General features: G+C 43.7%; 1 protein-coding gene and 1 long non-coding RNA gene across 2 annotated transcripts in view; one reads left to right on the forward strand and one right to left on the reverse strand.

The window, feature by feature from the left end:
* The window catches only part of ghrhrl (growth hormone releasing hormone receptor, like), a 58,170-nt gene that overhangs the window by 18,456 nt on the left and 15,506 nt on the right, over positions 1-24,208 (forward strand). The window contains exons 3-5 of the mRNA XM_073875538.1: positions 1,743-1,865; positions 22,954-23,045; positions 23,301-23,398. Of these exons, the coding sequence (XP_073731639.1) occupies positions 1,743-1,865; positions 22,954-23,045; positions 23,301-23,398 (313 nt within the window). The remainder of the gene's footprint in view (positions 1-1,742; positions 1,866-22,953; positions 23,046-23,300; positions 23,399-24,208) is intronic.
* LOC129423428 (uncharacterized) lies at positions 2,395-5,611 on the reverse strand. The gene is made up of 5 exons (XR_012372974.1): positions 4,958-5,611; positions 4,308-4,366; positions 4,119-4,206; positions 3,943-4,022; positions 2,395-3,763 (listed from the first exon to the last, which is right to left on the reverse strand). It is a non-coding gene; the product is annotated as an uncharacterized lncRNA (long non-coding RNA).

The following is a 24,208-nucleotide window of genomic DNA, read 5'->3' on the forward strand; positions in this document are numbered from 1 at the left end:
TCTCTCTCTCTCACACACACACACACACACTTGTGTAATGCTCTGAATGCTCAAGGCTGCGCCCAGAAAAACGAGCGTGTCGCACCGCGTGCGTGTCTCTTCCGTTCGTGCGCCTACATATGAAATAACGAACTTGAGCGCGCAAAAGACGCTTACAAACTTAGAAAAAGTAGCCAAGTCTCATACCGCTCAGATCAAGGGAAGTATTTAAAAAAAATCTAAATTATTTTGCCCACATTTGTCCCCAACACGGTATAATGACTCATCATTGATGAGGGTTAATGGCTACTTTAGCTATTATTACATTAGCTATCTACCAACTAACCAGACATTAAAAAAATGACAAGCACTTACTATGGCTCTTCAAATGACGGACAAAATTGGAGGTTGTCACGTGGCTGCCCGTGATTTTAATGTTGCAAGTCTTGCAATGCACTGTTCGTCTTTTGACATCTTGTTGAAGCCGAAAGCGATGACCCTCGGTACCCCTCCGGCTGACATGTTGATATCTGATCTAAGTGGGCGTGGCGTGCGTAAGGTACGAGAGCTGCATGTCGTGATTCAGTCATGATAACGCCATTCTTAGCCTGCGCTCAAGCTGCGTCAACTTTATTTTTTTTAATTATTTATATATTTTATATTCAAACTGAAAACATGATGTGATTAACACTCAAGTCATTCAAGTCATCGTGTCTCAAGTCAAGTCAAGTCCCGAGTCTTTAACTTCCAAGTCGGAGTCAAGTCTCAAGTGTTTTATTTTTTGTCAAGTCAAGTCACAAGTCACAAAAATAGCGACTCGAGTCGACTCGAGTCCAAGTCACCAAGTCACAAGTCCCCATGTCTGCTGTTAGGTTTTACAGTGAAGTGACTTTGTGCTGTCAGAAAAAAAAAGTCAAAAATGAAGCTGTCACTGGGGCAGTGCCCTTTAAAAAGGTCACAATATGTAGTATTAAAGGTATTGTGGAGGATTTTCTTTTTCTGGATGGATCATCAAGCCTATTGGTCCTCCTAGTTGTCAATCAGGAATGTTGTGCAATTGCATTTTTAAAAAAGTGGAGAAGGCGGTTCTTTTCTAAAATTCGAGAAAATCCTCCACTACACCTTTAAGGTACAGACATCGGTACCAATATGTACATTTAAAGTACTAATATGAACTCTTTAGGTGTAAAGGTGTAATTTTTGAAAGGACCACCCTAAGGACCATTTTTTTGCATTTAATCTGACAATATTGCATTTAATTTAATCAGTTTCGTGTGTTCCCTCGGATTCAAAGCATGTGATCTTTGTGATGTTAACACATTTTACATGCATTTACGCAGTAAAATGTGCACATATTAAGTGTTTAAAACAAAGCACGAACCCACGAGACATCATTTAAATGAAATGAAATTTGCATAGTGATTTAATCTGTCAATCACGAGCTATCTGTGGTTCCTGTAAGAGCATTTGGAGTTAACGCTCATCAGACTCATTGTTATTCAGTGTCTTCTACGTTCCCCAGCGGTACACAAGAGCAGTCTGGTTTAATGGTGGCTTTGAAGGAGATTCAAATGCATGAATGCACTTGTGCACACCCAAAGCGGCAAACTGGACCATAATGGAGACATTCTAGTGGTTATGTTGCACAAAAAGCCTTTTAGATGCATGTTTTTTCTTTGGTACCTGAGTGCATTGTAAGTGCTTACTCCTTATCTTATTGTGTATGTGTGTGTGTGTTTGTATGTGTATGTGTGTGCGCGCAGGTTGTCTGCCTGTATGGGATTCTGTGTTGTGTTGGCCCAGAGCTGCAGTAGGTGACACAATCTACCTGCCCTGTCCACCTGTTTTCTCTTTATTCAAGAACAACACACACTGCATGAAAAGAGGTGTATCCGTACTAGGAAACTCCTGTAAACACTACTGATTTTCGGAAGTATCTACTAGTTCCACTGAGGGTAAACTACTAATTCCACCAAGTTAGGAAACTCCCGTAATGATACCAATTCGGATGTATCTTGCTGAGGGGATATCACCGTGGAATATGCAGCCATTTGTTGCCATGGCAAGTAATCCCATTGAAGATTTTGGCAGGGGCCATTTTCACACCTACAGAGGTACTGGAATTTCACACCTTTGCACAATTCTAGTGTCCCCATTGGTGTTTAATCTCAACACTGATTGGTTGCTTTTAAAAACCCCTCCCAAAACTCTGACAACTATTGGGACACAACTTTGAAACTTTCCAGTTGAGATAATTTGATTGGTTACACTTTGTTTTAAGCCCAACCCAAGCCCTCATAGCTTAGTGACTTGATTGGTTATTTGCCTGCTATGCAGATAGACTACAAACCCCCCCCCCCACTTTATACTACTATACATCCCCAAAACCCTTTAAAAAAAAAAAAAAAACTTGAATTGAGTTTGAAATGTTTATTTAATAAAAAACTGAACAATCCACAATTGTCACAATCACAAAATAATATAATACACAAATATTAAAAGTTGCATACATAAACAATACCATTTAAACTCATAAATATACAGACAGATAAAGCAATATTAGAGTAAAATAAAACAAAATAAAAGCAACAATGAAAACTACATTCAAAGCAGTACAATGTAATGTAGCAGTGGCGGCTCGTGACTGCTCATCCGAGGGTTGCAAATTCAAAATAAGTGTTCAGAGTGTCATGTGTGTTGCTTGTGTTTTTAAAATATGTGTTTGTTGCTTCATGTAAACCATGTGCATCACGTGTTTAGTCAAAACACGTGATGCACATACACGCACTCGACACGCAGAACACATATTTTGAAATTGGGAACCACACAAATGACAGGCTATATACATGTTGTGACAAACATCGCATCGAGTGCTCACAAAAAAAAAGAAGTCACCAGCTGCCACTGCAATGTAGTAAATATCTAAATAATCTAAAGAAATTAGTCCTACACTGCAAAAAATGACTTTCTTACATAGTATTTTTGTCTTGTTTTCTGTAGAAATATTATTTAAATTAAAATGCTTTTTCTTGAGGAACAAAATGACCCAAGAAAATAAGTCTAGTTTTAGACCAAATAAAAAATGTGTGTGTGTCTGTGTATTAAGTGAATTTGTGCTTAAAACAAGCAAAAATATCTGCCAAGTGTGAGAAAAAAATCTTAAGTTTTCTTTTTTCTTAAAAACTTAATTAAAACACAATTTTCTCACCCCATTGTTAGATATTTTTTCTTGTTTAGGCACAAATTATCTTAAATTGTATATTTTTGTCTAAAAACTAGACATATTTTCCAAGGTAATTCTGCTCATCAAGAAAATACATCCTGATTCAAGAATTTTTAGTTTTTCTACTGAAAACAAGATGAAAAGTGTTAGAAAGTGATTTTTGCAGTGTAGAATCAATCACAGAGCTCTGTCTTGGAATTATTCAAACATTTCTCACTGTAACACTGTAATTTCTCACATTTAAGAAAACCGGTTGCATCAAACCACTCAAGTTTCAAAACACATAGATCCGAGTACTGTGAACTTAAACAAATTGAGTCACATGCAGTTAAGCACCTATATTTAAGTTCACACTACCTAAATATAAGTGCACAATTGCACAAGACTTAAGTTCACAGTACTCAAATGTATGTTCTCTTCAAAACCTAATGATCCAAGGCAACCAATTTCCTTAAATGGTTTGAGTTAAGTTAACTGTTAGGTTTTACATTGTAAAGCATATACTTGTCAGCAAAGGTAACGTTGATGCACCCTCATCTGGACAGACATCTCTTGGGAGCCCTTTGGAAATATAAAAGTACATATAAGTATTTGGCATAATACTAATACACATATACAGATACACACACACACATGACAAATCAAAATGATAAAGTTGTACATTTTAGAAAGTTTACATTAAACTATACAAAGATACAACAATATATGATCAAAGAACTTCATAATGTCCATCTTCATACTTGATATTCTGTGTTGATGTCCTCAGAGTCTCTGTGACGTTCTGCAGCTTCATTACAGTAGGCTACTTCAATATAGTTGTCTATCAAACACAGAATAAAAATAGAGTCACATACATCATAACACATCCATTTACTATTTAACCTCTTTGATTTAATAATTTCATTATTAAACTTACATCAATTTGGCCAGATTGCAGTGACATCAATTTCTTCAGTGTCTGGATCAGTTTGATGTTTTAGCTTCCACTGTTACTTCATTTTTCTCTGTCAAACACAGAATTAAAAATCAAAATCACATACATCATAACACATCTGTTTACTATTTAACCTGTTTGGTTTTTAAAATTGAATGAATAAAAACTTACATCATCTTTACCCAGAAACCTCTTCAGCGTCCACAAGTTGACCACAGTGTACATGACCTCTGTAAACACAAACATGGATAGACTTCATATTTAAAAAGATGAAGAACAGCAAACATGTTACGTTAAAATATATTATGACTCCAAGCTTCTTTACAATTAGCATCTAGGTTCTCTCAAAGTGAAGCTGGCTTTGTTACAAATCAATATAAAGCTATTAAAACCGTCTTGAAAAATAAGCCGCATCTACCAGCACTAAAGCAATGAGCTTTTAAACAACAAAAGATCGTCTGTGTATCATTTAAAATAGCAGAGAGACACTTGCTAGCTGCTAACATTTCCAACACACAAGTTACTGTTGCTTTGTTTGTTTTAAGCAAAGAACTTCTCATCTTGGCTTCTTTAAAGTTTTGTTTTAAAAACTTAAACATCGAATTGATTCTTTTAACAGCCCGGTTTGAATGTTACTTCGCGTATTTTTAACCTCATGTTTACCGCTGTGTACCATGTATACCCTTAATGTTTTACTGTTTGTGCTTTAAATTCAAACAGTTCTAGTATAAAGACAAAAACGAATCATAGTAAATAACATAATATGAACAAATAGGCATCCGATCAGCGCGATGCAGACAAACTAATTAAATCAAACTTACCTTACTGTTGATGTGCAAGCAAACAAAGAAAGACACCGAACGAGAAGTCCAGGCTGTAACGGTTCGCGATTTTGAATTTTCCCGTCAAGCCCATAGGTCAAGCAGTCGCACCTGAAGAGTGGGGGCAGATGAGTGGGTGCAGGTGCATTCTGGGAAATGTAGTCCTTTTCTTTGGCGTTGTCACTGCTGTAGCATATGCTGCTGTAGATGTAAACTACGAATTCCAAGGTGCATTGGATGCACTACAATCATTCCAGCCCAAGTTTGATTGATCCTCTGCTCGCACTTTATTATATACTTTTATATAATCCGCGTTTTCACACTATGCATGGTTCTTTATACTTGGTCATTAATAAAAAAATATTTCTATAAAGTTTATAACGTTGACAAAACATGTTTAGTTGACAAACATGTTAACAGTTATTTTGAATGATTTCAGATTTTCTTATAAAATCTTTGATGAAATACAAAACTCTTTAAACATGCCTCAGGAATTATCTTTGGGTTTAGTGGATTAACTGCTCATCATTGGAAACATTAAACGTATACCTAAATGAATTCTTACTTAAATATAAGTAAATACAAAACTAATGCTGAGTTAAGACATGTAACTTACTGAACTTACTTAATTACAACATGAACTCAAATTAATTCATTGTAAATGAATGCATTAACTAACAATGAAAAACATGTCATCTTAATGATGACTCGTAGTTTATGATAGTATATGCCTTAACTCAGCATTAGTTCATGTTAAAGTAAAAATACATGTATGTCTTTTATCACTGTGATATATGGACCCTTATTATATTATAAAGTCCCCATCTCTTTTATTTAAATTGATTGATTGAAGACAAACATTATAATATGTGGACTGACTTTGTACAAGCATGCATTATCATATGCTAAACAGTTACCTCCTCAGATAGACTACACATTGATTGGTGCCCGAACATTTTCCTTACAAGGGCCAAACCTGACTGAGGGCCGTGGGCCAAAAGTAAATGTTTTTGCGTTATATTAAAATTAAAGTTGCTCTGATAAACCCTAATTTATAATTTTCTAATATTTTAAAAATAAATAAGCAAACATTACTCTGTTTATGCATAACTAATGCAGTTTTATTTTCCAAGGCTTTTTGTAAAAAAAATCATTTTGCCAATCAATTTAAAATATCCTTTTCTCTGTGTGCCACTGCCAAAACCTCTTCATTTTTAGCCTGTAGTACCCGAGTTCATTAAGTTTTGTGATGCATTTTATACACCTTCAAGTATGCATGAAACATAAAAAAATTCACTTTAATCCCTTGCATTTAATATTAATTTACATTTTTGTAATGTAAAAATACAACAAAAAAATGATACATTTTAGAAAATGTTTAATTAAAAATATGAACATCTGCGTCAATGACTTTTGTTCTTTTTCCTTATCTCATGTGGCATGATGGGCCAAATTAAAGATCTATTGTGGGCCAACTTGGGGCACCTCTGGATTAGAAGTACAGTAGCTGACAGGTATCTGCAGATATGTTTACCCGAGTTTGTCAGTCAGTATCACCCAACATGTTTTGCATTCACACGTGAAAGACTGTCTTTTAGATTATGGACCTGTCTATTAATATTTTTGTTTCTATTTCATATTTAGATTTAATGAAATGTTAGGGTAGAATTATAATAAGAATAGAAACAGTGAACTTCAAATCATGAGACATCAGCAAAATCAAGCAGCTTTACATTTCACTGACTAATTTATCAACATTCTAGCTAGCAAAAATGTGTTACATGATGTCGTTTGAACGGCTTCTTTTAAACGATGTATGCAGCATTGAGAGAAACGTGCACAATATTCTGACATAGGGCAGTTGGAGACATGTTTTCAAAGTGTTGGAAATAAATATTCTGAAATAACATTTGTTGCATTTCTCTTGAGTCAGAGACATAATTTTCACACATTAAAATTGTAATTGTGTCCATTGAATTTTAGTTATTTTGAATGATGCTAAGTTTCTTAAATAGACTAATTAAATTATATTAATAATAAACGTATTTAGAAAACAGTTTTTATGTACCACAATACTGTATGTGCTGTCTTAAAGAGACATGGTTAACCCCCCACCCCACCCCACTCAGCTCTGAGAACATAGAAGACACCTCTACCTGTGGGTCATTAACATATAAAAAGCCCTTCACACCTCACACCCACCTCTCCTCACAACCAGCTGTAAGGATTCCTGGAAACTTCCACCAGTTCCTATATACATCCACAAACGTAAAGTTTCTGGATGTTTCACAAGTTTACTTTGGTGTATTACCTTTCCAGGCACTCTGCCTCAAAAATCTGGCAAACCTAAAGTTTAGCAGGGATTTCCCATCCCGTATTTGTCCGTATACAGCTCTTTTCATGCAGTGACAGGTATTGTAACACCTTTATCCTTAACATCACACCAGGATGGATTACACTGAGGATGCATTTAAAATTCCTTAATAATCATTGGATTTATGTTGATGTAGAATGATGTAGAACTATCATTTGATCCATTTTAAGAAGATGGGATTGAAATGGAAATCATTGGAAAAAAAAAGGGATTCATTTAACAACGTTCTTAACAATGATCTGTATCTACTCTAAAAAATGTTGGTTAACCGCTGTATTCTGCTGTTTATGTTTTAAGATTTTTCTGTGTTTTTTCCTTTATTAATGTAAAGCTGCTTTGAAACAATGAAACAATTGTGAAAAGCGCTATATAAATAAAATTGAATTGAATACATTTAGTGTTGGATCAAAAAGGGACAGCCGCTGGGTAACATTACCCAGAAAAATGTTATATTTGACCCAACAATGCATCTTGTCAAAATACGTGCCTTTTGCACACGCATCAAAAGGGTTTATGATAAAAGAGACGCTCACGTTCACAAAAAATCTGATTAAGTGAGTATAAACGCAAGCGTCACTTTTATCATAAACCCTTTAGACGTGTGTGCAGCAGGCACGTATTTTGACAAGACGCATGATACACATGGTTCACATGACGCGCTGAACACATATTATGAAATGATGAGCAACACACAACGGGCGAAATACATGTTGTGATGAGCTTCACATCGTGTGCCCTCAAAAAAGAAGTCACCGGCTGGCACTGCAACACAGTATAGATTAAATTACAGTCCCAGGCGTTGGGTTCGTCCCTTTATGATTTTTTATAGTGTATGATATTATTTAACCAATTTATTATAATAAACAAAACACTCTTTGGACCACAAACCAGTCATAAGTAGCATAGGTATTTGTAGCAATAGCCAAAAATACATTGTGTGGGTTAAAATTGAAGAGTTTCGTTGCAAAACGGGATAACCACCGTTTTTTTAATTGTTCAGGTTGTGCATTCCAGTTAATTTCAATGCAACTGCAGTTGGTTTATTTTGATTTAAACTTTCATAACTTAAAAAATACAGCTAAGTAGCACCATCAAACAAAATAATAACATGATAACATAATATTAAACATGTTTTGACAAAAATGTTAAAAAATGGATTTATCTCGTTTTGCAACGAAACTCTTCAATTATAGATTTTTCCTTTATCCAAAAATCATTATTAAGTAAAGATTATGTTCCATTACGATATTTTGTAAATTTCCTACTGGAAATATATAAAAAATGTATTTATAATTAATAATATGTTTGCTAAGGACTTTATTTGGACAACTTTATATGTGCTTTTCTCAGTATTTATTTGCATTCCAGATTTTCATATAGTTGTATCTTAACCAAATATTGTTTCATCCTAACAAAAAGCTTTAATGTGATGTATACATCTCAATTTCAAAAATTGTACCCTGGTTTTGTGGTCACAATGATTTTTTTAAGGCCATAACAAAAATAACAGGTAACCATAATTGGGTGATTCTCACGAAAGCATTGAAACACAACGGCACTAATGATTTTAGCTTTAAAATGTTTAATATAGTAACATTAAAAAGCATCAGAATTAACACAATACTGTGTTCTACCTTGCACAATGTGTGATTTCAACATAAGAATTTATAATTGTAAATTTTATCTCATTTTCTGCTGAAATTCTCATTACCGTAATGTGTCCGGCTGTGTTTGAACATGCGTTATGTTGTAATTTAATCAAATTAACACAAAAATATTAAGAAAAAAAATAAATGGATGTTTTGCTAGACTACTTAAGATGACAGAAAAAATATTTACTGAATATTCATGTATAATAATAATGAAGAAAAATTTGGAAAATGATGTGTCCATGCCTGATGTTCTCATCCTCCGCAACACTTTTTGAGAACAGTTTAAGCACACATACAGAATTTTAATCAAGTTTGATTTTGAGTGACCAAGCACATGTACCAGTTACTTCAAGATGGCTACCAGGTAAGATCTTTTTTTTTACAGTTAATTTGAAATATTGTCTTGTCAGAATGCTTACACGACATTTTGATTATCATTACCGCAACAGATGCTTATTAAATGTTAATTTAATTAATAGAATCATAATACTTTGATTTTAAATGCATGTGCAGAATCTCCAAGTTATGTTCTTTCAGGTTTGTCATGTCATTTTGAAAATATGTCAGTGTTGATGTTTTCTGAATGTTGCGGTAATGAGATTTTTTAGGACTAATTTTTTAAATTATGTTACAAAAAGTGTTAAATGATAAGTAAAAGTTTTTAAATTAATGTTCCCATTCCATTTACTCCAGACTTTGTTTTTCAATGTCTGGTGGGAAAAAAGTAAATTTAAGCAATTTTTACATTTTCATGCTTGACATTTTTAAAACCAAGTTTTCGTGAGAATCACCCAATTAGACAGAATTAATGATAATTTACCAATCTAATCTAACAGGACAACGTACTTATTTCAAGTGGTGCCAAAAGTCAGATCACTGGCAGAGGTCATTTGACACCAACGAGGACATATTTATGAATAAAAACATTGATTTTGATTAATAAAACACTTACTACTACTTAGGGTGTTTTCACATCTGTATAGTTTGGTTCTTTTGGTCCGTACCAAAAGCAAAAAATGATACATTGTAGCTTTTTTAGCAATTTTGGTTCCTTTTCACACCACACTGATTGCTCTGGTCCACAACAGTTGAAACAAACCAAAATTCAGTCATGTGATAAGATCCACATCACTCATTGGCCACATGTATTTGAACGTATTTCCTAAACTGCTTCTCCATTGGTCAGAACCAACGTACAATTCCAACGGAACCCCGGAAGTAAACAAAAAAGAGGGAAAATACAGCAGACACAGTGGACATGAGACTGCGTGCTGTAATTATGTCCGTGGTTGTTATACATAGTTTGTAAACAGCGCTCTAGACAAACTCGGTTCGATCTCGGATTGTGTTCTCACCACAAATGAACCGCTCTAGAGTTGTTTGAAAACGTACCGAGACCACCTCTTCAAGGAGGTCTCAGTCCGCTTGTTTGGTCCGCATTTGGTGCGCACCAGAGTTCGATTGCTGCCTTCTCACCTGCCCAAACGAACTGCACCAACTGAGCAATCGAACTCTGATACGATTCAACCGAACTAAATGAGGCATGTGTGAAAACACCCTTACTGTCCCTTTAAATTTCTTCCTGTTTTTACAATTCAGCATCCTGGGTTGTGAATTGCATTCAAATTGTATCTCATGAAATGAAAGGATGTGAGTTCCCTTTCAGTCGGTCACTACGACGTCGCGTCGTGACCGACGAGTTGGGAGCTCGCTTGGGGAGACCGGTCTGCTTCGAATACTACTAAAACGCCAATGAACTTGGCATTGAGATATTTGCATAATGCTGGCGCCGCCCCGCCAGGTGCGTATATAAGGCGCACGTGCAAATAGGGAAATCAGCTTTTTATCGCTTCGAAAGCCGGCAGTATCTGCTACTGAGAAGCTACTTCACTCTGTTGGGATCGATTGCGGAAGTTGGTTGGACTGGCAGTACCACAGCGGACGCTTCGCAGTATTCCACAGGCTCTGCATCTTTTTTGTTTTGAGTTTAGTGTGTGCGTTGCCTTCCCTTTGCGCATCATCAACTGAGCATCTGAGTGAATTTCCCTAAAAGAGTTATACGAGAGAGCTTTGTGCCTTGTTAAAGGCAGCCACTCTCTCGTATATCCGGAGATTAGCGTCCTTTTCAGGATGGCTTTTCGTCCGTGCGATCTTGGATGCGGGAAGTATATGGGTCCGAAGGACGGTCACGAGCGTTGTCTTTCGTGCTTGGGCATCGAGCACGCTGAGGCAGCGTTCGCTGGGGGTAAGTGTTCTCACTGCGAGAACATGTCCCTTGTGGATTTGCGGAGACGGTTGTCTTTCCTCCGGGAAAAACGCAACCCACGTCCGACGAGCTCTGATCGCCGCCACGGTGCGGCTGTGAAGCTCTCGAAGGATGATCTCCGCATCACTGTGCTGAACCGGGCAGGGGATTCGTCCTCTGCCTCTCAGCCTCCTCATCCACAGCCGGTTGATGCGCCGATGGAAACTTCAGAGTCGTGTTCTACGATGTCTGTTGGATCTGTCGTGCCTCCCTCCGGGTCCACGGAGACCGCAGCATCCGAGGGTGGGCCCTCTACCTCTGAGGATCTGGATGTCCTCCCCCCTTCCGGACGGGTCGTGACGCCGGATTTCGATCCAGAGATGGTGGCCGTGCTCTCTCGAGCGGCGGAGACCGTCGGGTTGGAGTGGGTTCACCCCCCACAGCCCGAACCGTCCCGCCTGGATGATTGGTTCTTTGGAGCTGCCCGGGTTTCACAACCCTCTCCGCCGGTACCTTTCTTCCCCGAGGTGCACGAGGAGCTGACCAGGACCTGGAGGTCGCCGTATTCTACCCGTTTACGGCCGTTTCAGCCCTCCCCCCTCACCTCCCTCACCGATGGAGCCGCTAAGGGCTATACGGGAATCCCCCCCGTGGAGCGTGCGGTTGTGATGCAATTGTGTCCGGCCACCGCTTCCACCTGGAAGGATCGCCCAGCCCTCCCCTCCCGTGCTTGCAGACAGTCTTCCGGTTTAACGGGGGCTGCCTATCATGCATGTGGAGAGGCGGCTTCAGCCCTGCACGCTATGGCGTTGCTGCAGGTCCACCAGGCCAAGGCCTTGAGAGATCTGCACGAGGGAGGACACGACTCGCCTGTGCTTTCGGAGCTCCGGGCCGCTACGGATCTGGCCCTCCGTGCTACGAAGGTCACGGCACAGGCGATCGGTCGTGCGATGTCCACGATGGTGGTCCAGGAACGCCATCTGTGGCTCTGTCTGGCCGACATGACGGATGCAGAAAAGAACAAGTTCTTGGATGCGCCCGTATCCCAGGCAGGCCTGTTCAGCGAGTCGGTGGAGTCGTTTCAGCAGTTCTCCGCCGCCCAGAAGCAGACGGAAGCGATCGCTCAGATCATGCCCCGGCGCAAGCGACCTGCATCTCGCCCCCCAGCGCCGGCGGCCCCGTCTGCTCCTCGCCGAGGGCGCCCTCCGGCGGCTGCCTTCGCCCCCCCCGCTAGAACGTCTTCTAGACCACGGAGAGGGAACAGCCGTCGGCAGCCCGCCCCGCCCGCACCACCCGCTTCCCGTGGCAAACGGAAATCGAAGCGGCCCTGAGACGGGCGACCTGGAGTTGGATGGGATCACTCTACGGGAGACGGTGACGGCACCGCTCCTTCCACCGGTAGAGGGCCGGGTGGAAAATCTTTTGTTTCGTTTTGTTTCTGTTCCGCCGGCTTCTCAGCCGGCACCCACAAAACCACAAAAAGAGTGCATTCCTATTCCTTCTCCAGGTCTCCAGAGGATCGAGAGAGATGTGAGCGGGCAGTCAGATGCTCTTCCTCCCTCTCCTCTGTCGCCAGTGGGTGTTCTGAGGAGTTCGAGCTCTCCCCTTCGGAGACCGGACCACCAGCAACCCCTTCGGAGTCTGCGTCCTCAGCTGAGGAGACCGGACGACCGTTTACCTCAGCGGGCTCAGGTCAGTGTCACACACACACATACTGTAGATGCTTATGCTGTCACGGCAGACGCACCGGCAGTCCCGCCTGTCCCGCCTCGCTGCCCCGCCGCGGGTACACCGGTAGTGCCGTTAATTCCTCTCGTACGGTCCCTGGGGGCTTGGCTTCAGCTTCCCAGTCCGTCTCGTTGGGTTTTACGCACGATCCGCCTCGGTTACGAAATTCAATTCAATCGGCACACTCCCAAATTTGCGGGCATACGTTTCACCACGGTGAAAGCGTCCGTTGCACATGTACTGCGTGCAGAGGTCGAAGTCCTGCTGGCGAAGGACGCGATCGAGCCGATCCCTCTTACCGAGATGAGATCGGGTTTTTACAGCCCGTACTTTCATAGTACCCAAGAAAGGCGGCGGGTTACGACTGATTTTGGATTTGTGTGTCCTGAACAAGTCTCTTCAGAAGAGGTCTTTCAGGATGATTACACCGAAACAAATTTTCAGTGCAATACGCCCCCAAGATTGGTTTGCAGCGATAGACCTGAAAGACGCGTACTTTCATGTGTCCATTCTCCCTCGTCACCGACCGTTTCTCCGGTTTGCGTTCGAGGGGCGGGCATACCAATACAAAGTACTACCGTTCGGGCTGTCTCTCTCTCCCTGTGTGTTCACGAAAGTGGTAGAGGCGGCGTTAAAGCCCCTCAGAGAGAGCGGTGTTCGCATTCTGGCTTACCTCGACGATTGGCTTATAATAGCGCATTCTCGGCGGACGCTGTGCGAACACAGAGATCTAACACTTCAACATCTCGCCCGTTTGGGTCTTCGGGTCAACTGGGAAAAGAGCAAACTCTGCCCCACGCAGAGGATCTCTTTTCTCGGTATGGAACTGGACTCGATCGATTTATCGGCGCGTTTAACAGAAGAGCGCGTCCAATCAATTCTGACTTGCCTCGGTTCATTCCGAGGGAAGAATGCGGTCCCTCTGAAACAATTTCAGAGACTCCTGGGGCGTATGGCAGCAGCTGCGGCCGTGACACCGCTCAGGCTGCTCCATATGAGACCGCTTCAGCGTTGGCTTCACGATCGAGTCCCGAGGAGAGCGTGGTGCGCTGGCATTCATCGTGTAACCATTACACCTGCGTGTCGCCTAACATTCCCCCCGTGGTCAGACCCCGCGTTTCTCAGGGCCGGCGTGTCCATGAGACAGGTCTCCCGGCATGCTGTTGTGCACACAGATGCCTTCGACACGGGCTGGGGAGCCACGTACGACGAGCTCACGGCTTCGGGGGTGTGGACAGCACCCCAGTTGCATTGGCATATCAATTGCCGCGAGTTATGGGCAGTATATCTGGGACTCGTACGCTTCGCTCAGGAGCTGCGAGGGAAGGATGTACTAGTACGCTCAGACAACACTGCGACCGTAGCGTATATCAACCGTCAAGGCGGTTTGCGCTCTCGTCACCTGTCGCATCTCGCTCGTCATCTCCTCCTTTGGAGTCAGAAGCATCTGAGGTCCCTTCGTGCCATTTACATACCGGGCTCGCTCAATACAGCGGCAGACGCGCTTTCCCGAGCAGCGCGCACCGGCGAATGGCGACTCCACCCCCAGACGGTCCAGCTGATTTGGAGGAAATTCGGTCGAGCGCAGATAGACCTATTTGCGTCTCCGGACAATACCCATTGTCGCCTGTTTTATTCACTAACCGAGGGCAGCCTCGGCGTGGATGCGTTGGCACACAGCTGGCCGCGGGGCATGCGCAAATATGCGTTCCCCCCAGTGAGTTTAATAGCACAGATACTGTGCAAAGTCAGGCAGGACGAGGAGAGCCTTTTAATGATCGCCCCATATTGGACGACCAGGAATTGGTTTCCGGAACTAATGCTCCTCGCGACAGCCCCTCCCTGGCGGATTCCCCTGAGGAAGGACCTTCTTTCTCAGGGAGGGGGCACATTATGGCACCCGCGCCCCGACCTGTGGAATCTCCACGTTTGGTCGTTGAGCGCGCGCAAGGTTTAAGTGATTTGCCCCAGGCGGTATCTAACACTATTGACGCGGCACGAGCTCCGTCTACGAGACGGGCTTACGCGTTAAAATGGAACCTTTTCGTCACCTGGTGCTCTTCGCAACGCGAGGACCCCAGAGAATGCCCTATTAACATTGTGCTTTTATATCTTCAACAAAGGTTAGATGGTAGGCTGTCACCGTCCACTATTAAAGTTGATATCGCCGCTATATCTGCGCATCACTCACTTATTAACGGCAGATCAGTGGGCCAGCATGATTTGGTTATTAGATTCCTGAGAGGCGCTCGCAGGCTAAACCCCTCGCGCCCTCCTTCTATTCCTCCCTGGGACCTGTCCATGGTGCTGAAAGCGCTACAGAGTCCTCCGTTCGAGCCTTTGCAGTCTGCGAGTCTGAAGCTTCTATCCATGAAGGCTCTGACCCTACTAGCATTGGCCTCAGGTGAAGAGAATAGGGGATTTACATGCATTCTCTGTTGACGATTCGTGCCTTCAGTTTGGTCCTTCTGTCTCGAGCGTGACCTTGAGACCCAGACCAGGCTACGTGCCCAAAGTTCCCACTACTCCCTTTAGAGATCAAGTGGTGAGCTTGCAAGCATTGCCTTTGGAGCAGGCAAACCCAACCGAGGCTTTGTTGTGCCCCGTACGCGCACTGCGATTCTACGTGGACCGCACGCAAAGCTTCAGGACCTCAGACCAGCTCTTTGTTTGTTATGGTGGCCAGCAGAAAGGGAAAGCTGTCACTAAGCAGAGGATGTCTCATTGGATAGTTGATACTATCGCCCTGGCTTACAATTTGCAGGGCATTCCTTGCCCCTTTAATTTGAGAGCGCACTCCACTCGGAGTGTTGCCTCATCTTGGGCATTAGCTCGTGGTTCCTCGCTAACAGACATCTGTAGAGCTGCTGGTTGGGCGACACCTAATACGTTCATTAGATTCTACAATGTTCGTATCGAGCCTGTATCCTCTCGTGTTCTGTCCTCACCAGGGAGGACACGGAGAGCAGACTCGCAAGTCGGCTTGCAGCCTCCGACTGAGGCTCCAAATTGAGTTTCAGTATGGAAGGCTAACAGAGCAAAAATGCGTAATGGTTTGTTTTGCTCTCTCCACTGCCTTGACAGCCTTTGTTGCGGAGCATTGGCTGTCAGCCTTTCACTAGTTGTATTCTTACGAACCTACGTGTTTGGCCAGGGCCCCACATTGTGTCCCAACGGGTTCCTTTGTGAGTATTATTCCGTGGGGTTAATCCTACCAGCCCACGTTTCCCTTAGCAGAGCACTGCTTTGCTTACACAGCCACGGCTGTCATTTATACCTCAACTACGGTTGACTTTCGTCCACCATTAGCCCTTAACGGGGCGGTGGCTTCCGCAGCGTCCCTATACCTGTAATGACTTGTAAGAGACGGAAGCAAACGCAGGTGTAAAATGAAACAATGTTTATTAAATATAAACAAAGAGAGAGCATTCAATGTCAATGCGGAAGTAATCCAGTCCGGTGTTGTTGCTGGCAATGGTGACGATGACTACGGTGGAAGTTGGTGTTTTGAGTGCGACGTTGGTGGAGTGGTGAGCAGTGGTGAAATCCAGACTGACACGGAACATCCACACGAAGACGACGACGACAATACACATCCAAACTGAAACACGTAATCCAATGCACACGGAACAACCAAGCAACACGGAGACTGAGCAAACAATAGAATCTGGCAGGGAACAGAAAGTCAGGTGAGTATATATGGAGATGATGTAATGATGAACAGCTGGAGCGAGACAATCAACACACAGGTGACAGGGATTGCTCTAACGAGCACATGGCAGGGTAAGTGAACAACACACACATACAAACATGACACGGAGGAAAACAATGGATTCTCCTACCGTGACAGTACCCCCTCCCCTAGGAACGCCCCTCGGCGTTCCCAGCCTGCTTTACCTGCTGATTGAATTCATCAATAAGGCGGTGATCCAGTATGTCCCGAGCAGGAACCCACCTTCTCTCCTCCGGACCGTAACCTTCCCAATCCACCAAGTACTGAAATCCGCGTCCCCTCCGTCTGGAGTCCAGACTACGGTTAACCGAATATGTGGTCTCCCCATTAACGATACGAGGCGGAGGGGGAACCGGGGCAGGCGGATTAAGACGGGAAAAAATCACCGGTTTAATTTTGGAAACGTGAAAGACGGGGTGAACCCTCCTGTACGCAGGAGGAAGGCTAAGACGCACTGTTACCGGATTAATGATTTTGGTAACAGAAAACGGGCCAATAAATTTGGGAGCAAGTTTATTCGAGACGGAACGCATCGGAATATTCTGGGTTGAAAGCCACACTCTTTGACCGACGACGTATCGGGGAGGCTTCGACCGGTGGCGATCGGCCTTGGCCTTGGTGCGTGACCTTGCCTGGAGCAGAGCTCTGCGAGCTCTGGTCCAGGTGCGGTGGCACCTCTGGACTAGTGCGTTTGCGGAGGGAACCGACACCTCGGATTCAGTACTGACAAAATTAGGTGGTTGGTACCCTAAACTACACTTGAATGGAGACATGCCCGTAGATGACACCGGCAGAGAATTGTGTGCGTACTCCACAATTGAGAGTTGCTGACACCAGGACAAAGGATTCTTGGAAACCAGACATCGCAACACCCTTTCGACGTCCTGATTGGCTCGCTCGGTTTGACCGTTGCTCTGGGGATGAAACCCGGACGAAAGACTAACAGTCGCCCCTAGCAATTTGCAGAACTCTCGCCAAAATTTGGACACAAACTGGGGACCCCTGTCAGAGACCACATCTGTCGGGAGGCCATGTATTCGGAAGACGTGGTCAATGACAGCTACCGCTGTTTCCTTGGCTGATGGTAATTTGGGCAAGGGAATGAAATGGGTCGCCTTCGAGAACCGGTCCACTACGGTCAAAATCACCGTATTACCCTTAGAGGGTGGGAGGGCGGTAATAAAATCTAGCGAAATGTGGGACCAGGGTCTCGAAGGGACAGACAGCGGTAAAAGTAACCCATCTGGAGGACGATTGGAAGTCTTACCAACGGCACAAACCGAACAAGCCAAGACGAAGTCGTGGACGTCACGAGCCATACCAGGCCACCAAAATCGTTGCTTGACTAGAAACCTAGTTCTACTAACCCCTGGGTGACAAGCAACACTGGAACCATGACCCCACTGGAGGACGTCTGACCGTAACCCTTCCGGCACAAATAAACGGTTCGGTGGGCAGCGAGCCGGGGGCGTTACCCCTTCTAAGGCTGTCAAAACCTTCGATTCGACCTCCCATCTGAGCGCGGAGATAATGATTTTCTCCGGTAAAATGGGCTCGGGAGTAGCAGTACGATCGGAACGCTCAAAAAGACGGGATAAAGCATCGGGTTTGATGTTTTTGGAACCCGGCCGGTAAGAAAGTGTAAAATCGAAACGACCGAAAAACAATGCCCACCGAGCCTGCCTGGAGTTAAGTCTTTTGGCAGTTCTAATGTATTCGAGATTCTTATGGTCCGTCCATACAATGAAAGGTACACCCGACCCTTCAAGCCAGTGACGCCATTCTTCCAGTGCCAATTTGACGGCCAACAACTCCCGATTGCCAATGTCATAGTTAACCTCCGCAGGGGATAAACGATGAGAATAATACGCGCAAGGATGAACCTTTCCGTCTGAGGATGCGCGCTGGGACAACACTGCTCCTACCCCCACCTCTGACGCGTCGACCTCCACTATGAATTGACGTGAACGATCAGGGGTAACGAGAATGGGAGCTGAAACAAAGCAGCTTTTCAGTTTGGCAAATGCAGCCTCAGCTGCGTCTGACCACCTGAACGTCAAACCAGGGGAGGTCAAAGCGGTCAGAGGTGCGGCTAGTTGGCTGAAATTGCGAATGAAACGCCGGTAAAAATTGGCGAACCCCAGAAATCTCTGCAGGGCCTTGCGAGACTCTGGGGATGGCCAATCTACCACAGCCTTAACCTTCTCAGGATCCATGCGAACACCCTCAGTCGAAATGATGTGTCCTAAAAAAGAAACAGACTGTGCATGACAAACGCATTTTTCCGCCTTGACAAAAAGCCCATTCTCTAACAACCGCAGAAGCACTCGTCGTACGTGTTGCAAATGTTCCTGGAGAGACGAAGAAAAAATCAATATGTCATCCAGGTAAACATATATGAATTGGTCTACCATGTCTCGCAACACGTCATTAACGAGTGCTTGGAAGACTGCCGGCGAGTTCGTGAGACCGAAAGGCATCACGCAGTACTCAAAATGGCCACGAGGGGTGTTAAACGCAGTCTTCCATTCATCCCCCTTCCTGATGCGAACCAAATGATATGCATTACGTAAGTCCAATTTAGTGAAAACGGACGCTCCCTGCAACCTCTCGAAAGCTGAAGACATCAACGGCAAAGGATAAGTATTCTTTACCGTGATGTTGTTCAACCCTCGGTAGTCAATACAAGGTCGCAAGGATCCGTCCTTCTTCCCCACAAAAAAGAACCCCGCCCCCGCTGGAGATGAGGAAGGGCGAATGAACCCCGTTGCCAGAGAATCAGAAATATATTTCTCCATGGCCTCCATCTCCGGAACGGACAGAGAGTATAACTTGCCCTTAGGCGGAAACGTACCTGGCAATAAGTCTATCGCACAGTCATAGGGACGATGAGGAGGAAGAGAATCAGCCCGCGACTTACTGAACACCTCCTTCAGGTCGTGGTACTCCGTGGGCACGGTAGACAAATCCACTGCTTTCCCCTGAAACACAGACTCAGACACAGAAACACAAGCAGAGACAAGACAGGACTTATGACACTCCTCGCTCCAGCTGATAACGGAACCCAATTTCCAGTCGATCCTGGGATTATGGAGATGAAGCCAAGGATGTCCAAGAACTATGGGGGCGAGAGCAGTGTCAGTAATAAAAAATGAAATTGTCTCAGTGTGATTCCCAGATGTGATGAGTGTAATGGGTGCAGTGGTGTGCTTGATAGTGGGTAATGGATGTCCATTGAGGGCGAAGGGCTCAATCTGGTGGGTGAGTGGAATGAACTGTAGCTGAAGCTTACGTGCCAGAGAGCTATCGATGAAATTGCCCTCCGCCCCCGAATCCAGAAGTGCGTGCCCAGTGTGTGACTTCGTGGACCACCGTAGTCTCACCGGGAGGAAGGTAGATGTCATAGAGGTCCTCTGTGCGGAGATCCCGCCCGAAAGTAGCCTCTGCCTGGCTATCGGGTGTGGTCCTTTAACCGGGCACCGCTGACATTGGTGACCCAGCTCGCCACAGTACCTGCAAAGTCCCAGGGATCTCCGCCGCATTCTCTCCTCCCGGGGTAACCGAGCTCGACCCACCTGCATGGGCTGCGGATCTGAGAGACCGCCGGCGGACACTTCACTGGATGGACCTGCATCTTCCCCTCTCAACTGGGACGTGGCGTGAGTCCTTCTTCTGACTGAAATGGACAGGCGTGCGTCAACCCGGATCGCCAAATCCACCAGCCCATTAAGAGAGGTGGGTAACTCCGCCGTAACAATCTCTCGCTGGATCCGATCCGCCAACCCATGCAGAAACTGATCCCACTGCGCTTCCTCGTTCCACCTGCACTCCGCCGCCAGGGTACGGAACTCGATGGCATAGTCTGAGACCGACCGCTCCCCCTGCTGGAGATCCGTGAGGAGACGGGCGGCCTCCCTCCCGGCGACGGAGCGGTCGAAAACCCTTCTCATCTCTTCAGAAAGCGAGGCGAACGAGGAACAACAGCTGTCCTTGTTTTCCCATACCGCCGTCCCCCAGAGGGCAGCCTTGCCCGAGAGAAGTGAGAGCGTAAACGCTACCTTGGTTTCCTCGAGGAAGAATGTCCGGGGCTGTTGGGCGAAATGTAAAGAACAGTGAGAGAGAAAAGTACGGCAATAGTTGGGCTCACCGGCGTATTTCTCCGGGATCGGAAGTCTCGGTTCCGGGATGAAACTACCCCCTGGAGGTGAAGATGGTGCGGGCGGCATGGGTGGCGCAGTGGGAGGCGTGATGACCGGAGATCGCTGAGAGAGCTCGGAAACCTTCGCCACCATTACCTGGACGGCCTTCCGCATATCTTCGATGGTCTTATCCTGATGATCCATACGAGCCATCGATCGCTGGAGAAACTCCTCCAACGCGGAGATTGGTTGACCACCTGCTGCTTCCATGTCGGCCAGATTCTTCTGTAATGACTTGTAAGAGACGGAAGCAAACGCAGGTGTAAAATGAAACAATGTTTATTAAATATAAACAAAGAGAGAGCATTCAATGTCAATGCGGAAGTAATCCAGTCCGGTGTTGTTGCTGGCAATGGTGACGATGACTACGGTGGAAGTTGGTGTTTTGAGTGCGACGTTGGTGGAGTGGTGAGCAGTGGTGAAATCCAGACTGACACGGAACATCCACACGAAGACGACGACGACAATACACATCCAAACTGAAACACGTAATCCAATGCACACGGAACAACCAAGCAACACGGAGACTGAGCAAACAATAGAATCTGGCAGGGAACAGAAAGTCAGGTGAGTATATATGGAGATGATGTAATGATGAACAGCTGGAGCGAGACAATCAACACACAGGTGACAGGGATTGCTCTAACGAGCACATGGCAGGGTCAGTGAACAACACACACATACAAACATGACACGGAGGAAAACAATGGATTCTCCTACCGTGACAATACCGCTCAGTTAGGGCGCTTCCCAGTCGCTGGCACTACTGTTAAAGGAACATCTAGTGCCCGGCCTTCTGCCTTGAAACCTAATTCTCCTATCCTTAAGTGGAACCGGAGGGCTTTAAGCAGACACTGGAAGAGGTCAGCCCCTAGTGGCGTTTTAGTAGGGTTTCCCAATTCGTCGGTCACGACGTGACATCGTAGTGACCGACTGAAAGGGAACGTCTCGGTTACGGATGTAACCCTCGTTCCCTGAAGGAGGGAACGGAGACGTCACGTCCCGTCGCCACAGGTGCTGCCACCTGCTGTTTAGGCCGGTCACCTTCCGGCTTTCTCAGCGAACAGAAGCTGATTTCCCTATTTGCACGTGCGCCTTATATACGCACCTGGCGGGGCGGCGCCAGCATTATGCAAATATCTCAATGCCAAGTTCATTGGTGTTTTAGTAGTATTCGAAGCAGATTGGTCTCTCTAAGCGAGCTCCCAATTCGTCGGTCACGACGTGACGTCTCCGTTCCCTCCTTCAGGGAACGAGGGTTACATCCGTAACCGAGACGTTCTTCCACACACAAACATTTATTTCCACAGTCACTTTAAACTCATAATAAATCTGTTTTGGTACGTGGCCTGTGACAGTAAACATATCTACCTTGAGTGGATTTATAAACCATCAGTCTAAATGAAAAAAATGCCCCATCTCAATTTCAAGGTTTGTAGGTTTGCTTTTTATTTTCCAAGTACTGCACAGGGAAAGGTAAATCCAGTCTAAACCCAACCAACCAATAAAACGCCTACAAATGTGAAGCCGCACAAAATGAAAAAGTGCCGCTCTATAAGCCGTAGTGAAGCTATTAAAGTCAAAGAGTCAGTCGAGGGAAACGGACGCACATCCATTCAGCCACATCTTCATTTTTTTACCAATATACTGTACCTCCGTCTTCCTAAAAAGATATTGCAATGCATTGCTCAAAAAAATACACCATTATAATGTCAAGGCTTAGAGGCGCTCAGAATGTGTTGTGACTTTTTCTAAATGCATAATTGAGACTCTTTTGAAAGTGGCTACACAAAAATACAAAATGTTCTTCATAGACATGCCATTAAATATTTGTTTGCTCAGAAGAATCATTTCTTTCTTACGTTTTGTAGTTTTTAAAACCGTTTAACAAAACAGAAAGCTTTTCAGATGTTAAAGGTTCTTCTATCTATGGCATCATGTTTTTTATAAGACTTTAAAGGGCTAATTCATCCCAAATTTGGTTCAAACCACATGAAAAGCAACAGGCTGAGATAATCTTACAATGCACATGTATTTTTAGTATTAACATTTTATTATCTTTCAGGTATAGTGGGTCGTAACTGCAGTGCTGGAGGTTGGTCACAGCCTTTCCCTCCATATCATGAAGCCTGTAGTGTTGAAGATGAAATCACTGAGGTCAAGACAAATACGTAAACTCACATATAAAATCATCTTTCATGCAATGTCTGAATAAATCAACTTTAATACGCAAGATACCCAAAATGAATTCCATTCTGTTTTTATAAAGCCGATGTTTTATACATCATTTAATTTATGAGTATATATACAAAAGTAAATTTACATCTTCTTAACAGATCTGATATAAAGAATATTTTCATTCATGCATTTCAGCGTAAATGTTCACCTATGTTTGTTTATTATGTTTTTCAGGATTCATACTTTGCTACAGTTAAACTGATCTACACCATTGGTTACGGAGCATCACTCCTCTCTCTCTCGGTTGCCGTGGTAATCCTGTTGCTCTTCAGGTAATGGGATGTTACCGTGTGTTCTTGTTATCAGTATCATAATTCATCTGCACTGTTCTCTCATTTGTCCAACATCCGTCATTAGCTGACCTTTTCATATCTAATTTAGTCTGATTGCTGTGCAAGTATCTCTTTGATCTGTGTTAACTCTCTTTGATCACCATCCCTTACAATATTTTCGAGGACAAAAAAATAATTCTGTGAACACTTGACAGGAAAGTTTATATCAAATTTATATCAAAATCTTCCTCCTTTCTCCAACAGGTAAGGTCTTTAGTAATTGATTAGACTTTATAACGTCATATAGCACTTTTCATATTATTGCCTTCATTACATGCTTCATGTTTGTTTATATCACTTTGAATAAAACATCTGCTACAATCAGTGTTGGTTAAGTTACTAAAAAAAAGTAATTAATTACTAGTTACTAATTACATCTTCAATCATGTAATTAGATTACTTTACAAATTACTCTCTCCAAAAAGTATTTAAATACTTATTACTTATTACTTTCGAAATCCTATTTAGTACATGATACAAGGATAGGCTTGAAATGGCTCGAAAAAATAATATATAAAAGTACATCAATTATTCTGGTCCCACTTTAGGGTCCAATTCTCTAACTTTTAACTACTTTTTCATCAATATACTCCAACTACTGCTTATTAATACTAAAGAAGTTGTTAATTTTAAGTATTGGTAGAAATGGGGAGGGTTAAGGATGTAGAATAAGGTTTTGCAGAATCAGGCATTAATATGTGCTATTAAGTATTAATAAACCGCCAGCATCTCATTAATATTAATGCTAAT

Source organism: Misgurnus anguillicaudatus, chromosome 13 (genome assembly GCF_027580225.2).
Source record: "Misgurnus anguillicaudatus chromosome 13, ASM2758022v2, whole genome shotgun sequence".
In the NCBI taxonomy this organism is placed as follows: Eukaryota; Metazoa; Chordata; class Actinopteri; order Cypriniformes; family Cobitidae; genus Misgurnus; species Misgurnus anguillicaudatus.